The 18714-nt window shown below is 43.5% G+C and overlaps 1 protein-coding gene across 3 annotated transcripts; it reads left to right on the forward strand.

Moving 5' to 3' along the window:
* The first annotated feature begins 1066 nt into the window (after nucleotides 1-1066).
* agfg2 (ArfGAP with FG repeats 2) lies at nucleotides 1067-17424 on the forward strand. 3 transcript variants are annotated; one of them, XM_080742171.1, is made up of 15 exons: nucleotides 1459-1590; nucleotides 1868-1965; nucleotides 2447-2540; nucleotides 4388-4503; nucleotides 5340-5484; nucleotides 6437-6557; nucleotides 6742-6846; nucleotides 8651-8683; nucleotides 11520-11783; nucleotides 12996-13071; nucleotides 13167-13210; nucleotides 13423-13509; nucleotides 15142-15261; nucleotides 15903-15973; nucleotides 16175-17424. In XM_080742171.1, exons 3-15 carry the CDS (start codon nucleotides 2487-2489, stop codon nucleotides 16220-16222), a joined length of 1284 nt encoding a protein of 427 aa, XP_080598297.1. In that variant the 5' UTR covers nucleotides 1459-1590; nucleotides 1868-1965; nucleotides 2447-2486; the 3' UTR covers nucleotides 16223-17424. The 3 variants fall into 3 exon arrangements, with proteins under 3 accessions (XP_080598295.1, XP_080598296.1, XP_080598297.1); XM_080742169.1 differs by lacking the exon at nucleotides 1868-1965 and having other exon boundaries at nucleotides 1067-1590; XM_080742170.1 differs by lacking the exons at nucleotides 1868-1965; nucleotides 8651-8683 and having other exon boundaries at nucleotides 1067-1590.
* Nucleotides 17425-18714: the final 1290 nt, after the last annotated feature.

Below are 18714 nucleotides of genomic sequence, written 5' to 3' on the forward strand. Positions count from 1 at the left end.
CCCTCCATCCGTGTGTCTGTCTGTCTGTTACCGGCTAATCTCCGGCACCTGTTGGCCCAGTCGCTGCCACACTTCACCGATCAGTATAAAACTTTGTATGCAAGCTCCCTAGAGGCCAAGGAAAAAACATTTGCCCTGTGTTTTCCATATCTGCCTTTTATATAGCACCACCAGGTGACTGACTTATGTAAAACACATTTTTGGATATTACTCCCTCAGATTTGATCCAAAAATCACGCAAATCGGTAGGCCTACACAATATCTGTATAGTCATGTGATCAAGACGGATCTGTCCGATATTTTGTATTCGTAAGTGGCTAACATTGGCTTCCAAAGTTTACAGTTTTGTTTTGAACAACATGCCTCAAATCATGAACGCAGCGTGTGGTTTCTGTGACATTTAGCATGCACATTCCTAGGTTCAAGGAACAAATGCCACCCTTTTCACATTGCAATTTTATAGGCTATAGTGCCACCAGCAGGTTGACTTTTGCAAAACAGTTTTGGAAGAAAATGCCTCAAATCATGAATACAGCATCCTGTTTGTGAAAGGCCGAAGAAGACATGGCACCCTTTCCACATTGGCCTATTATAGCACCACCAGGAGGCCAAACAATATAACTTACCTGACCTGGCGGAGACCTGTGCGCGGAAGAGCACTGCTTCTAGTTTTTGCATTGTTGCTTATGTTGCTTTAACAAGATAAGCTGTTAAGACTATTAGGACACGGGCTTTTTCTTTTCTTTTTCCACTTCTACGAAGAGAAAACAGGCTATTAGCCAAATCGGATAGGATATCTGAAGTTCATTATAGTGTGGAGTGTTATAATAATCAATTTCGAATTTGTTGTTCTAAAAAGAAGGCGTTCCTGGTTTCAGAGTTTAAAAAAAGAAAAGAAAAAAATAATCTGTCCCCGGTCCAACGCGCCTCGTCTTCTTGCCAAAAAAGGGGGTGTGCGTGTGATGTGCAGCAGAGAGAGAGAGAGAGAGAGAGAGAGAGAGAGAGAGAGAGAGAGAGAGAGAGAGAGAGAGAGAGAGGAGCGACACATTTTTCCTCCACTGAGAGACAGAGAGAGAGAGAGGGAGAATGCTGCACCAACAATGACAACATAAACAACGACATTGTCCAACTTGTCATTTGTCCTCTTTCTCTCGTTCACTCGTGTCACAATAACAACAGCCAGTGCATACATGCGTGCATGCATGCGGGCTTCCATCGGGCTGCGCCGATCGCGAGAGAAGCCGCATAATTGTTTTCATAATGCTGCGGGCGTGAGAGGAGGCACGCCGTAGTAAAACGGAGTGATCGGGGAGGATTGTGGAGAGACAGAAAGACAAGACACTGGTACTACTACTACTACTACTGGGCTGGCTACTGGAGACAAGCCAAAGGGGCACAGCGACGCTACAAGCGGGGCACGATCATGTCGAACCGAAAGCACCGGGACAACCAGGAGATCTGCGCCCGCAAGGTCCGAGAGCTGGCCCAGTCTGGAGTCAACAAACACTGCTTCGAGTGCAGCCAGCCCGGGGTGACATACATCGACATCACCGTGGGCTGCTTCGTGTGCACGTCGTGCTCTGGAATGCTGTGAGTACTATTACACACCACCACGGGCAAATGTGAATATGATAGCAGCCTCTACACGTCGTGTAACTGTAACTAACCCCTAATCATGGATGGATGAAATCGCAAATAAGCAGATATTGAAATTATGTTTTTTTAAAGCTGAAACCCACCAACTAGGCTACATTTAGGATGTTTCTGTGTCGATCAGGAGGTGTGAGGCGTAACAAGAGGCTGTGGTTGTACGCACACGTTAATTACGCAGTCTCTCTCTCCTCTCATGTATTTCCCTCCGATACAGCTCTAAAATGAGAAACCTCTCGTTTCCAGGCTTGTCGGAACCGTTAATCGCACCTGACTTTCATTTCGCCCGACTTTCATTTCGTCATGGTGCAGCAGGTTTGATCATTATTGACACATTTGACACCTCTCTCCCTCTGGGGTTCTATCTATCCTATGTGTTTTGACACATTTCTGTTCTGCATGCTGACAGCAGATTGGGCCCAAGCACACGAGGCCGAAGATTGTTCAGTACTAGCCTACTTTGTGGCAACGTTTCAGCACTGGTCTGCGCATTCTGCTTCCACATTCTGTCCCACTTAACGGTATTTGCTGGTATTCATAGAGGAAATAGGCTTATAGTTTCTTGGAGACATTCTTCTTCTCACAAAGGAATTTTAGTTGCTCTTTTTGTTCCCAGCAACACACGTCTATGCTGTCTCGCAGTCAGCTGTCAACCTTTACCTTTCTATAATTGTTGAATTTGTTCTGGATACTTATGTTATAATATATGTGGACTCAATGATGACCCTCACAATCCCATCTCCCATTTTTCCTTTTTGATCTGACTCTACTCTCTCTATCTCCCTGCATCTCTCAGGAGAGGCCTCAACCCTCCCCATAGAGTCAAGTCTATCTCCATGACAACCTTCTCCCAACAGGAAGTGGAGTTTCTGCAAAACCATGGCAACGAGGTGAGTGACAAGGCAGCCACCTGAATCGTCAGTGGAGTGAGGGGCTAGGAGGTGGGGCATGTTGCACTCACCTCACACTGCTTGTTTGGATCGTTGTAACATAACACAATTTGAACGCTGTTATATTCATTATTTTCTGGTATTATGTTATAGGGCAGCCTATAAGTATTCAGCAATACTGACAGGCTATGGTGTCTTATTGGATATGACAACAGTCACAGTCATAGGCACATCATAGTCACAGTCATAGTCACAGTCAAATGACTATCCTTTTTTTGTCAGGCCGCGCTGGTAGACTCGAATGGTTTAAAGGGGAAATGGGGATAATGTCTTGCTGTCACAGTAGTACATTTGGACATTTGCATTTTGACAAGCTATCTTGTCATATTATGACAACAGTCACAGTCATAGGCCCGGATTAGAAAAGCTTGTTTTGGTAAGGGCCAAAGTACATTACCCTTCTACACTCTGCCATCCTGTTATTTGGGCATGGTTGCATGTGGAATATGATGCTTCCCTTCCTGTTACCAGTTGGACTAGACTTTGTGGTTGGACTCATGGACTGTTTTGTGAGGAACATTACTGCTCTGCCCACTAAAGTACAGTAGAGAGAGGTTTGCATGCATGCATTTTCGCATTCCATGCTTATGTTATATTCATGTCCATGGCTTACCATATAGACAGGAAATAAAGCAGTTGCTTGACGCTTGTACCAAAATGATTGTTGACTGATTATTCGTTATTATGTCACTCAGTCTACTGCTGGCCACAGCACAAGTGACTCAGTAATTTCAAGTAAAGTGGGTAGGAGGTGAGAGGTGTATAATATTCTCTATTATATCACCAGCATCTCCCGTTGGCACATCGGTAAAAGAGGGGAGATGATTCACAATCGCTCACAGCCTGGTCTGTGAGGTTTCTGGCTGATTAATCTATACACCTCTTCTCATGAATATTCCATAATATAGCTCTTTTACATCAGTGAGTCAGTCAATACCTGCGTATGATTAATGTGAAAGACATTAATACATATGGACGAATGTTCTTGTAAAGGACGGATGGATTCATTTTTGTTTTGTTTATTCAATTTCAAATATTTTATTTCATCAGGTGCTATATCAGACAACCACTATATCCCACTTAACCACTTAAACCCTGAAATACTTTGGGCTCTAAACTCCCAATACGTCATGTTGCTTTGTGAGCTTGTAGATGAGCTATTTTTGCAAAATATTCCCCTCAGAATGGATATGCTAGGGTTCATGTCATGCCGCAGCACAATTGGTCTTCAACCAGTAAAAAAATCAGACTCCACCGTAGCCCATAGCACTTACCGTAGCACTTGTCTACCCTCGATGACCAAATGTAATTTAGATAGCATTTTTATATAAACTAATGCCAGGCAATTTTTTACTTGGCATCCTATCGTACATCAAAGCTATAGTGTGTATAGCTTCGATGTACTGTACAGATTATTGATGTTTTGATTGTTTGTTTGTTTTTATCTTATTGACATTTTTTTTTTTGGCTATTCCACTGTTAGGCTCAAGATAGGTTCTTCTTCGTCTACCTACCTATGTTTTTAGATTGCTCTTTCTATGCATTTGATGTATTACTGTGTCTTGTCCTCGCTCTGGATAAAGGGCATCTGCTAAATGCCTAAACTGTAAATTGTAAAATTGTTAAGAATTGTGCTTCTGTGTGTGTGTGTGTGTGTGTGTGTGTGTGTGTGTGTGTGTGTGTGTGTGTGTGTGTGTGTGTGTGTGTGTGTGTGTGTGTGTGTGTGTGTGTGTGTGTGTGTGTGTGTGTGTGTGTGTGTGTGTGTGTGTGTGTGTACGTACGTTCAGGTTGGGAGAAGGACATGGCTCTGCGTGTTTGATCCAAAGACTGATGGGTGCAGCGACATGAGAGACTCTCAAAAGTTCAAGGAGTTCCTCCAGGACAAATATGAGAAGAAGAAATGGTGAGAAGGTCCCATAGGATTCACAAATGTTTCGAAAGGGCAAAATTAACACCTTACGTCATATAGTCTCATAGTGTAGTATTAATGTCAAAGGTTTGGAAAATGAATTATTCTAGGTTTTAGGGGATTTCTTTTGTTCGCATGGTCATGTCTCTGGCATCCACATTCTGTTTTAAAATACAAAATTACTATTCTTTTTTTGACAGGGCTGGTAGAATGGTTTAAGTTAAGGTGAAATGGGGATAATGTTTTGTCACTGTACATTTGTACATATGTGAGGGGGTTGAACCGGGGACCTTCTCATTACCAGACGGCCTCTATACCCATTCGGCTAATAGCTGTCCCATTCGGTTAGAGATGGTTAAGCTTAAGTAATAGTAATAGGTATAAGTGGTGTTGTTTATTCATTAGGTTAAAAATGGTTAAAGGAGAATTCCGTACTAACCTTTTTTTAAATCTGACTTTATGATATCCTAGAACGATCGGTACTTATTATTATTATTTGTATTTATTTATTTATTCATCTTGAGGCTACTGCAGCTCCGACCGCGAGCGGTGGGAGATCCACCCCCCCCCCCCCCCCCCCCCCCCCCGGTCAGAGCTGACATGTGCTAAAAATGGATGAAATAACATCAGATTACGGCAAGAAAGTCCAGAATTCTCCTTTAAGTTTAGGTGTTTCAATTATTTCTTAGTTAAGGTTAGGCACTGGTAGTATGGTTAAGTTTAACATAAGGATCTTGGGAGGCCATTCACCATGTGATGCTTCAGAGCATTTCTACAGAGCGTCTGGCGGCTTAATGTCCACTGCCTAGTAAATATCCAATCTCTTCCAGGCATTTTTCCAAGAGTAAGAATCGGAGGGATGTGGAGGGACCATGGAGCCCCGGGGTCCAGGCCTTGCCCCCTTCCCATGGCCCCCTTGCCAGCCAGGCCCCCTCTCATTCCATGCCACCAAACACCAGACCGACAAGGCCATTGGTGAGTGTTCAGGTGGAAAACCAGGGTTGAAACTCAAGCTTCAACTCATTGTCTTCATCTATTCTCAACACACGCACGTACAGTATGTACACAAGGATATAATCAACTACCAGTAAGACGAAAGGCGAAAAGCTAGGGAGAGGTCGCGCCATGTCTTGGCCATCTGGCCAGTGTGGCACAGAGTCACAGTCAGGGATCTCCATATATGGGCATAAAAGGGACAGAGTCACAGTGATATCACAGTGATGTGGACATCAGGGATCTCCATACATATATGGGCATGAAAGGGATTTGTTCCCCTGGCATCACAGGGATCTCCATATATGACATCAGGGATCCCCATATATGGGCATAAAAGGATTTGGTTCCCCTGGCATCCCAGGGATCTCCATATCTCCATATATGGGCATAAAAGGGATTTGTTCCCCTGGCATCACAGGGTTCTCCATATCTCCATATATAGGCATAAAAGGGATTGGGTTCCCCCGACATCACAGTGATGTCAGGGGACATCACGAAAATAAAAGACAAGTGTTACCCGTACGTACGTACGTACGTACGTACGTACAGATACGGTCAAGATGTTATAATTTCTGATAGTAAACTGCGACCTACAGTCGCAATAAGTGAAGTGGTGTGGAAATTGGATGGAAGTGGTATGGTAGAGAAATTGGGCCAGAAATAGATTGAATGATTTGAGAGGGGAGGTGAGGAAAAATGCAGCAAGATAAAAGGGGGAGCTGGAACGGGCGAGAGATACAGTTGGTGTTGCAGCAATGAACAAGTGAGACAAAGATGGATGGTCAGAGAGAAAGACCAGGTTGCCCAGACATCAAAGTTACCCTACAGTACCGCTATATGAATTATTGAGAATGCCTGACTGACTCGCTGACCTTTTTTGTCTATGTTCTTCTCTCACTGTCTCTTTGTCTCTCTCTTTCTGGTTCTCCAGTCACAGTCCCAACTGCCGCCATGGGATCGAGTGCCCGCTGTCTCCCCTGCTGACATGCGAACAGATGTGTTCACGGCTCGGCCCTCGCGCTCACAGAGCTTCAGAGACCCCCCTCTGAAAGGTAAGAAGGCGGCCTTTCACTGCCCAAAGAGACGCCTGTCGCGCTGTGAAAGGTTTTAGCCATGGAACAAGCTCACTTGTTGTCAGCTCTCCAACATTTCTCATTTTGTTTATGTACAGTATCCTTATTCCTCGATCTCTCTTTTGCTGATGTTTTGCTCTCCAACTTTGTGCCCTCAACCCAGACCCTGGTCTGTGTGGGATCGAAAGACAACGCCCGGGTTCCCTCTCCTCAACCCTGGGAGCTCAAAATCATGTCCCCTCCTTCCCTGCTCTGCCAAGACCCTCAGGTCTGTTGCTCACAGCCTCTTAGGTCTAGGAGGAACAAACATAGTCAGAGCCAGTTTTGGGGTACATTCTGTATTCCTGTGATGATGTTGTAGTATCCTTATTAAAGGGGAGCACGCAACGGCTGCGGGCGGCTGCGCTGCGTAGCGTCGGGCGCATCCATTTCCCCTGGTGGGGAAAAACGAGGCATAATGCCGCCGGTGTGGGTATATTCATTGAAAATAATGGACTGTTTTGACACGTGCCGTCCACGGCCGGTGTGTGTTCCCCTTTACAGAGGCAACAATATCAAATACCCTCCTAAATTTCTTCCCAGAAGATTACTTGATGGGTTGACATCAGTGAGAAGATAAGATAGACTAGGTGCAAAGAAGAGTAGATAAATAATAATACGATTTAAAAATAAATCCACTCGTAGATTTACATACTGTATAATGTTCAATCTAGTATCACCAGTGAATCTATTTATAAAAATATACTTGAATGGAGATAGTGTATGTACAGACTATCAACAGTGGATATGAGACTGATAATACACTGTAATACCTGATTCATACTTGATTGTGTGCCGTGTCGGGCACCAAAAACGATTTAAAAGCTCACAACGTGTCGCTGACCCTTCTGCCGTCATTCATAGAGCTGATGGTATGATTTACTTGCTGTACTGTATATCAAGCATGAAAAAGTCTTTGAACGTTTTGACAGCCTGACTCCCAGCGTTGCAAAGAAGTCAACAAGGCACGCACATCTGAACGCTAAAAGGTGCTAGCCATCAGTACAAGCTAAAATGGAATGGAGTCTGCGCGCTGGATCATGCCCCCATAGTGACTTTTAATAAATCACCCACCTTGGTGGTAATTTATTAAAATTCACTTCTGGAGCGTGATCCAGTGTGCAGACTGTTAATATATTCTGGCTCCCAGCTATGACACTGTCCACTCCAAGTCTATTTCTAGGAAGAAAGAAAGGAGAAGTCACTGACCTCAGAGGTATTTGACACTGAGGTATTTGACACACAGTATGAACTGCAAGCTGGTCAGTGTTTTTGATACAAAGTTATGTCAACATCGTACCCCGGTGAGTTGCTCTCGCGCCCCTCACCGAATTTCTGTGCAAAGTTAAGGTCAGCAAAGGCGGATGCCATTGTCTGGTCTGGCACCCAGTGTAGAAAAGCTATCGCGGGTCCATGTGATTTTAATGGCTCTCAGCCTACATAATATTTAATGTATGTTTCCTCTTTTGTATTCTCCTGTCTCCTGCAACCCACTCTCTTAACTCATTCGTAGTTTACGGCCGTAAAGCCCGTTAATTTCTCTATGTCTTTCACTGCCGGCTTCTCCGAGTCCTACCTGTTAACGTGGGCGCTCGTCCAGTTCCCATCGTGCGTGATCGGACACTGCTCGTGTGTTCGCGTATTCCATCAGCTTCTCAAATCCGTTGAAACTTTTTCAATTGATCAATAAGTTCTCCATCTGTAAGCCGCGGAGTGCAGACAGTAAGCTGGGCCAAAATAGAGGACGGACTTCCGCTTCCGGTTCAGGGACTCCAATGTTAAAGGTGTCCGCTCAATAATGTGTCCGTGTAGAAACCGATCACGGAGCATTAGTTCCGGCCTATTTTAGTTGCGTTTCGATAAAAAAATGTTTTTTAATACATTTTTATTACATTTACGGGTTCTACGGGCATGGCAGAGAAGGGGTACAAAGGGGTATTTTGATGGCAGAGTTTGTGTTAATATATCTCTTTCTTTCCATATTTCTTCCTCTCTTTCCCTACCCTTCATCTATCCCTCCTCTGTCCTCATAGCCAGTAGCACTTTCAAAAACCACTTCACTTTAGGTAAGGCACTGCACAGACCAATGCATTTGTGTGTGCTCTGGGATCGATAAGCTCGCCACTATATGTCATCCATAATGGATGTGGTATAGATGTGGGCATTACTAGCTTTATGCTTCATGTGTATATGAATTTCATTTTCTTACTCGACAACGGAACTGAATGCAAGAGAACACAGCACAAGTAGAATGGAATATAACAGTTATCCACTGCATTTTAACCACTCCTATATACCCTATATACTTCATCGTACAACAAGTAGCAAAACGTGTCTTAGAAATGTTTTTGAACATTTACGTCTATAATGACATGCTCAAATATGGATGTCAGGTTTAAAGTGCTCAAAGTGTCTTTGGCAGTACGCAATCTAGGAACTCTAGTACCAGCCAATGTCACTCACTGCAGTGGCGGTCAATATCTTTCATTATTCGTCGGCCAATCCTCCTTTCAAAGCCCACATCTGAAGACTGGGGGGTGTGTTGGGGGTGCCAAGGACATACTGTGCACGCATGCACACTGTCCCCCCAGAGGAAAAAGAACAAGTTTAAAGTAAAGTTATTTTTAGGCAGTAGCCGGTACCCCTCCCTGTCAACAGAGGCCCCAGTGATATTTCACACCACGTTGTGTCACAACGTTGGAAAGCTATGTAGGCCACAGTTGTAATCACACAAAGCACATTAACATTCCAAACACGTATTCTAGGAAGTATGCTAGGATGCCATTTAGCAAGATAGGCAATATCTCTTAATCGTATATAACCAGTCGGAGGCCAGCGGAGGAGATGCCATACCAACAATGCGCCCACTTGGTTTTGGCATGCTTTATCACCTTAGATTAATCTCTGTGAGGTCTAGTCTACTGTCTTCACCTCCTGTCTCGTCTGGTCTCTAGCTGTTAGGCTCTCGACAGCACACATCTAACTCTGAAGGCTGCTGTTCATGCTTCAAATTAGATTTCGCAAACAAAACTAATGTTCATTTGGCTTTGTCTACATCCAAATAGCGTGCTCTGCTCTGCTAATAGCATGCTTGGTGTCTAGTGTGTGTCTTATACTATCTCTGTCACACACACACGCACGCGCACGCACGCACGCACGCACGCACGCACGCACGCACGCACGCACACACACACACACACACACACACACACACACTGATTTTATTGAAGATGTCCTGCGCTTTTTATGCCCTTACAAATGCATTTATTTGATCACTGCCCTGAAAACTGTTTGCATCTCTGCCTGCTTACTGTAAAGGATAACGTATGTGCATGGACAGATGGAGACACTGTGATGATTGATATGTTGAATAACATATCACATGCTCCATAGCATGAAGCTATCATGCTAAGAATAAAACCTTTTTTCTTTAGAGTTAGATTTAATCTATCAGCTGTTTTGTGTCATCTGACTTAGTGTGTGTAGTACACTTGTTAAATGGTAAAGGGTAATTTTTATATTCAGTGGACTGATTGATGAATATGTTGCAGAGCCTTGGATGAAGTCCTACGTAGTGTTAAGCCTAATGTATACTTAGTTGTGTGCCAGGGCATACCGCAAATAGCCGATCTCCAAGCTCACAACACACTCTGTTTTGATTGATTGATTGAAGTATTTATTAGAAGTTTGCATAGGAAAAGGTACAGTTAGTTTCATGACAATACAGTTCACTGGTACACGGTCAACTAAAAGGATAAGCTCATGAAAGCCGTGGCTTGTTTACATTGAGATCCTAAACTCACAGAAACTTACAGACAGAAAGAACACAGTACTATGCAGAAGATATAATCAGAAAAACAGTTGTAAAAAAACAAACAATGAAATGTAACATGTTGTGAGCTTGTAGATCGTCTATTTTCGGTGTGTGACACGATGTGCAACCGAGTATAACTCAGGCTTTCATGTACTGTAAGTTCTTCATTGGGATCTACCGTTGCCATGGAAGCCCATGCCCACCACTTAAAACACTCGCATGACTAACAGGTCATTTTGACCTGTTTTTGAGATTTAGAAATGGAATTAGAATGCTCAGGAAACACTCAAAACATTTTATTTCATATTTACAAAACGTCTCAAATGGTAGAAAAAAAAATACTTTGCTTGTATGATAAGGAAAAATCATGAAAGGGAAAGTTTCTCGGGAGTTTCCTGAGCAAACCCAAACCACCTCAAAATCTCAAAATCAGGTTCAGTCATGCGAGTGTTAAATTAATGATATCTTTGGCCTGAAGTTCTGATTTATTTATATATATCTTTCTCGCAATTGTGACTTGTGACTCAGAATTCAGTTCAGTACAATCCTATTCTTTTGTCTCAAGTATCTGTGTCACGTTTGTGCTAAGAAGAAGGACTTTGTGTGGCCAAGTCTATGACCTCTATAGTTTCATCAGCAGTATGACATCAGTACTATGATGTCATTCATCTCCATATTTGAGCTTATCCGATGTCCAATGACTTCCAGCATGAAATGTAATTATAATCATAAAATGAATAAAAAGTACTAATTTCAGCCTGAACAAGGCATTTTTTGCTAATCAGTCCAGTGGTTTGTTAGATTAGCCCCAGACTCACAGACCCTCATCTAGACACTTCAATGCCCTCCACACTGCCATGCCGTAAAAACAATATCACGATTCGGGCCTTTGAAATCAGATTCAGTGACAGCAGAAATGGACTACTGTAGTCTGCATATACTCTGATGCTAAGAGCTAATTTGTACTTTGTTGTGCTGTCGTTGAAAACAAACGCTTTTCCAGTCGTTTTTCTTTTCTTTTTTCTTTTTTTTTAAGTTGAAACTCTGTAAAGTGTGAATCAGCCTTAAGTGTGTCATGTTGTTCTCAGGTCGTACGGTCTCAGCCTCAGGGTGCTCGGGCCCCTTCAGGGCCTTCCCTAAGTCTCTGAGTGTGGACTTCGGGGGTCTGAGCCAGCCTCATCCTCATCCTCAGTCCCTGACCCTGTCCTTGCCCCAGTCCCATTCCCACCCACAACCACTACAACAGCAGCAGCAGCAGCAGACTGCTGCGGTCGCCAACAGAACCTCACAGGACAAGTATGCTGCAGTGTCCCACCTGGACAGCGTCTTCTCTGACTCATCTCCTGGCACAGGTACAGTAGGACAGCTGGAGAACATGCTTGAGAGCGGAAGGGAATATATTAATGAGCATGTGTGTGTTTGTGTGTTTGCTTTGTGCCTGTAGTGTCTAGTACGTGTGAGCGCTGGTGAGCCTAAGCTCATATCGGTTGGTTAGGGTTTAAGGGGTAGGTGGGGTGTTTTATTTATTTTTTGCTCAATGTATTTTTATTGAATTTTCAATTTCAGGAGAATAAGGCAAATCTTAAACAGACAATACAAGTAAAACATTCAAGACAAGATTACATAATATAAAAGTAAAAGCAGAATCGACATGAGACAAACAAAAAGCAGAATAAAAACAAAACACAAAAATACAGTTTTTGCACCGCATAAGACATCCAGCAACATATGAGTACCCTTTCAATGCAATATCTAAAATGTAAACATTAAGAGGCATTGTCAGCTGATCAACATACGAAAGAAAGGGCTGCCACACTCTGATATACTTATCAGTAGAACCCCTCAGTGTATATCAATTTTTTTTCTGCAGCTCCACCGACTAAAGGAAGGGGGACAACTGTTTTTCCAGTTCAAGAGAATTAAACGCTGTGCCAGCAAAGATGGGGTGTTTTAATAGCTAGGGACATGTTACAGAGAAATGGAGTGGGGTGGGGGTAGGTAGTGGTCAGCCAAACTGGGTTATGTAACATTTTACTCTAAGTGCCAAGTGAATTATCCCCATTGTGTTTTTCTGCTGGATCTGATGATCCATAGGTTCCCAGAAGACCATATTAATGTGTCTCAGTCTGATGTTTGCTGTACTGTACATTGCTAAGTGGTAGCTCCTTCTTTAATGTACATGTGCTGGATACTTGCAAAAGATCCCTTGAGCATGCATGTGTTGGGTTGTATACCACACGCTTCACTGCTTTCTCCAGCTTCACTGCTTTCTCCAGTGGTTGTCGAGGTTTACTATTGATTATCTGTCATGGCCTGGTTTGATTAATATCACATTGAGCATACAGGGGTGTTTACTCAAACTACTTGCAACTTGGGATTTTTACTCAAGCTACTTGTAATGCTTTTGTGCAGTGACTATTGGCACACTTCAGATCAGCAGCTTTGAACCCAACCTCTTTGAGATTGAATGCACATGTTCAGATAATGACACTTGATCTCTGAAATGACCAGCTGTTTGGGGACCTGCCGTTTATTATGGTGTTTTTGATTAATGTTTGTTTTAGTGCCACCTGGTGGGCCTCCACAGTACAGCACCCTCTTCGGGAACAGGCTCTCTTCCAGTTCCACACCTCCTGCAAGGTAAACCAATCAAGAAAAACGATGCATGCACTAGTAATGCAGGCATCTTCAGTGTGCATGTGCTCATACTTATCTTTTCCTCTTATCGTCCTCAGTTCTCCGGGTGTCGATACAGTCTCTGGCTCCCAAACATTTGCAAGTAAGTATTAGTGTAGTGAGGATGTTGACTCATTCTGCTAAACCCGGGTCGAGGTTTGCTTTCATCTCTCAGACCTCTAAACCGTTCCACAGACCTCATTAAGATGCAAATGTCTGTCACACAGCCACTGGCTTTGTGGTCAGGAATGTATCCTCTTAACCCCTGTGTGAATTCTCTCCCATTACCTCCATCCTGTTTTGTGTGCCTCTCAGATTTCCCGAACCCATTCAGTTGCAGCTCTGCTTCCCAGGAGCCTGTTGCCCTCTCTCCCAGTAACCCCTTCAACAGCACCTCGGGAGGTAAGCTGTGCTTGTAGGCTCCTTCCAGAAAACAGGCCCCATTGACCTGTGACTTCGCTGCACCCTACTGATCTAAGTTCAGAACAACAAAGCTCATATCGGCAATAATTTTATAAAAACATCACCCAGTTTTCTTAGATTCCCCCTCCCCCCATTTCGCTCTTGCACCAGTACAATTATTCACCCATTCATCTACAAATGAATGGTCTAAGACAAATTCTAATTCTGTCCATGACAAATTCAACTTTCCTTTTTTTTTTGTTGGCTCGCAAAAGTAGGAAGTTCAACTTTTTTCGCTGCTGCTCTGCAGCAAGTCAAAGTGACATTCAACAAAAAGCGTGCTGTGGAGTGTGGACTCATAGGGGCATAGAATAGGTGTACATATGAAGGTGACGTGGGTCTTTCAGATGTTTTGTACCCACCCATTTAGCAAAAAACAAACAAAAAAAAAACACTTTGAGAACAATTGTTGCTGCTGCTGGTGGTGTGAATTTTGCGTACGGCCAGCAGCCACGGTTCTGTCAGGTAGATGTTGTAGGAGCAGTGGTGAAAGTGAGCCGGAACGGCCGGAACCCCCGTTCCGTTAAAACATTTGGGGCTGGAACGGAGTTCCGCTAAGACGAGGAGAAGCCAGCTGTCAAAATCCCATGTTAAATAACCTCCCACAAACGCACGTCCAGGAAGAAAACAATAGCCTATACCAAAGTCAGATTAACATACAGTAGGCTACACAAGTGTTACTAGTTAGGCTATATTTTCTGATAAAGTGCTTCTAAATTATTCCCGTGGGTTTGTGTAGGTCAGTGTGATCCATTCTGTTCGCGTTTCAGTGTTTGTTTGACACGGAGCGAATATAGGTGGGACGTTCGCGAACGAGTCGAGTCTTTTGAACGTCTCTTTGAAATGAACGATAGGATTCGGTTCACAGTAGGGAGCCGTTCCTTTCTAATGAACAGTGGCCGTCTTTTGAACGGCTCTTTGAAAGGAACGGATCCCAGAGATCCGGCTCACTTCAAAGAGCCATAAATCCCATCTCTAGGAGGACTCGTTGTGTCTGTTATTCTGCATGTGTAGTGGAGTAGAATTAAAAGTATTGGAAATACTCCAGTAAAGTAGGCTAGGCTATACTTAAAACCTGTACTTAAATACACCACTTTAGTAAATGTACTTAGTTTACTTTAGATAACTGGTTATAATAATATTAATAATAATATGTGTAATAATATAATAAATATAATAATAATATATAGATGCTTACCCTTCTGTATGGAACAATGAACAATATGAACAATATGAAGAGGCTTATTATAGATATTTCATTTAGGATTTCAATCATGTTTCATGTTACAGTAAGTGTAATGCCGTTGCCTAATTCAGGTGTAGGACCTGTAGTGTTTTTATTGTGTGTAGGCCTATAACTGTTCCAAAATGCAGTTTTCTATGCATTTCAGGGGTTTTGGGGGGTTAGAGCCTCCCAATTTTTTTCGGCCGCGCAGCTTCGCCGCGCGGCCAATTTATGACAGTTCCGGCAAGAATTTCAAACCACTTTCACCCCTGTGTAGGAGACTATAACCGTAACTGTTGTCAATCTTAATTTGCTTTGGATATTAATGTATGTTTTTTTTTTTACAGGTGACTCTAGTGCGTTCGTCACCTCGCCCACCTCAATATTCCCGCCGTCCACAACCTTTCCTGCCTCTGCCTCCCAGAATGCATTTCCTCATGAGTCAGCAACCAACCAGGAAGCGAATGGCAAGTAATGTAGTATAATAGCTCAGATTATAATATATTCGTTTATGTTGATTACCATTTAATTTGATAAACATATGATGCGTTTATAAATGAACACATAATAGCTATGACAGCTTCTTCTTTCGTGTATCATCGTCCTTGATGATTATAACAGCATCAGCCTGCAATGTCATCCCATGTGAAATTGAATTTCTGACACTGCATTGTATTGTAATAAGGATAGCTCTACACATATTCATCTATATTTTCAGTTCATAATCTGAACCAAAATTGACTCAGCATGTATATATCCATGATTCTGATTAACATTATCCACGTACTGGTCCCCCTGGCGGCCAGTGGAGCGTCTATGTATGTGTGCTGGCTACAGATCAAATGCACTCAGCCTGAAAGGCTGTGAGGCGCCAACTGCACTGCTAATGATTTACTCTCTCAACAGCGACTAGCAGCACCCTCAGCCGGCAACAGCCCAGGAATACCAATTCACACACCTAATATAGAGCTAGCACTGGCATCATTGCTCGGTTAGCGCTCACATGTACAGTTTGCGGATTGCACTTTTCACTCACAGTCTGGGCAGTAGAGAGAGGTTTTCATCTCCCCTGCCAGCTGAACGTGGGAAAATGTTTGTGTGCTTCCAGGTTTTGCCTCGTTTCCCGCGCCCGACTCCGAACCCAAAGTCCCCCGTCCGATGTCGGTGAACCCATTCACCGTGAGTACCCAGTTGCTGAAGTGGCACACAGGGTGTGCTTCAATAGGCCGCATATAGAAAGCTAAGGGGAACTGAATCATCAGTGGGTATTTGGTAACGGTACTTCAGGTTCCGTCTGTTGAGAAACACAGCAAGTGTGGTAACGTCCTTTTCTCTTTCTTGCTCTTTCTCTGTCCCCGTCTGTCGCTCTCTCTCTCTCAGGGGAATGTTTACCCCAGCAGAGGATCGTCGCGGAATCCTTTCATCTGATACTGGCGCCCCTGCCCCCCTTCCCCCTTCTACCCACCCACCCACCCATCCATCCATCTCTGGGAACAGGGGGAACAGGAGGAGAGAGGGAGACAGGGGAGTGGAAGAGTGAACTTGAGGAGCTGCTGCCATTTGCCTCTGAAGTATTTTCACCCCCTGAGAGAAGGCTAATGTCCACGCGTGCCCAATCTGTGTTTACGTGGTGCGTGTTGTGTGTGGGTGACTGTGTGTGTGTGGAGAGTGTCAGTACAATTAAATGTATAATATTTTGTATGCATGAGTATGCGAAAAAGCGAGTAGAGATTGCGTGTGTGTGTGTATATATGTGTGGGTGTCTGCTGTGTTTCTACCATGTCACGTATCAAAGGTGTTTGTGTGCCAATAGCAGCCACCTCAGGGTTCTGTGGGAGTCACGAGTGAAGGACGCCTTCTATGATCTTGACCTGCAGAAATACACATGCATCACACTCACACACACACACACACACGCACGCACACAGACATACGCACACAGACATACGCACACACAGACATACATGCACATTGCTACTGCTGCTAGTCACTTCCATCTCCTGCTTATGTGCAACAAGCCCGCCAGGAAAGCGTCATTGTCTACTTGCCGTCTCGCGGTCGAGCAAAACGTCCCAAAAAAAGAAAAACTGTCAACACTAGCCATTTGACCTGTCCATGTTTACCGTACGATACCTAGAGATTCCTCATAGAGGCTTTGATAGACGCCCCCTCAGTGGCGTCTGTTTAGCCTACAGTACCTTAGTGACGGTTATAATAACAGCCTTAATAGCCTCCTGATGCATGGGAATCTGAGATACGAGAGAGACAGAACTTTTCTCATCGCGCGTATGTTGAACTCGATCGTATAGCCTATTTGTTTATCATGTCGACGTTTACGTTTTGTTCTTCAAAGAGTTTCTTTTGTCTGTGTGTTTCACTCTCAGGCTGCATGTGCTTGGAGGGCTAAAGGAGATGCTATTGAATGTAAAAGCAATTTGAAAAATTAACTAGATGTGTGTTTAATCGCTCCATGTGATGGACCAAATGTTTCTTGTTGTTTTCAGGTGACATGGAGGTCAAATAGATTGTTTTGTTTTTTTATTTCTTTTGCAAAAACATAAAAAGAGACCAATGGTAAGAGTCTTTGTAATGAGAAGTACCCATGTTCATAAAGTCGAGTTTGTTGCTTCTTTAGTTGGTCCCAATTATTTGTGCGTGTGTGTGTGTGTGTGTGCGTGCGTGCGTGTGCGTGTGTGCGTGTGTGTGTGGTCTAGGGCAGGTACTGTATTACAGTCCTTACCCAAAATCCTGACAACAAATAGTAATACCAGTATTTCTTGTGAGGTCCCCTTGAGGGAAGGGGTCATTTTTGTTTATATAGTATAAGTTCGGGTTAAATTTGCATTTAATGGAATTGGCTTTTGACAAGGTGTGTGTGTGTGTGTGTGTGTGTGTGTGTGTGTGTGTGTGTGTGTGTGTGTGTGTGTGTGTGTGTGTGTGTGTGTGTGTGTGTGTGTGTGTGTGTGTGTGTGTGTGTGTGTGTGTGTGTGTGTGTGTGTGTGTGTGTGTGTGTGTGTGTGTGTGCGTGCGCGTGCGCGTTTTGCACCATTGATCATCAGAGGTAATGACTCCACCAGACAGCAGAGGGCGCATGTTGTACACTTTGTTCTAACCTTGTGCAGAAGGTTACACCTGGTTACATATTGCATAATATCAGAAAATGTTACAGTGCTCTATGAAATTAGTCATCAGTTTTAGCATATTAAATATGTATTAATCGATTAGCTTATACTGTTATTCTGAGTAATCGGAAATTAAAAGCACACGAGAATTAATAGGCTACAGTAAGGCAATCATGCTCTTCATCACCAGTGCAGTCACAGACAACTAAAGAAACTTATTTTACAGCAAACGAGTCTTAAATCACTGTTCCCCTAAATGCCATCAGTTTAATCTGATGCATTATCCACAGCCAATTAAAGATAATTAACAACCCATTGGCATGGCCTGTAGTAGTCTATGTGATACTTAATATTCTCTTGTCTGTAACAGTGTTTCTCCTCAGTGGCTGGAGCAATTGATCTGAAATCGCATCACCATTAGCATATGAACACACCTGACATAACTGTGAAGCCCGTTTGTCACTTTCACAAATCGTATGCTGTATATTAGCATTTTTATGGTGTATCTATATCTATTTAGCCTACAGTACCTTTTGTGACCACACATGTTAAGGGAGGGGCGCTGTTGTTCAGGCCATGCACAATCACACACAAACCCACACACACACACACACACACACACACTCCCCCCCCCCCCGGGCGGGCTGGGGGGGGGGGGGGGGGCAGTATCTCTGTAGCCATTAAACGAAACGGGTTTCTTACATTGATGCTCCTACAGTACATCATGCAAGCACCCGTAGCCATTAAACGAAACGGGTTTCTTACATTGATGCTCCTACAGTACATCATGCAAGCACC

The sequence above is a fragment of the Nannobrachium achirus genome, assembly GCF_963921795.1.
Source record: "Nannobrachium achirus genome assembly, chromosome: 14".
Lineage (NCBI taxonomy): Eukaryota > Metazoa > Chordata > Actinopteri > Myctophiformes > Myctophidae > Nannobrachium > Nannobrachium achirus.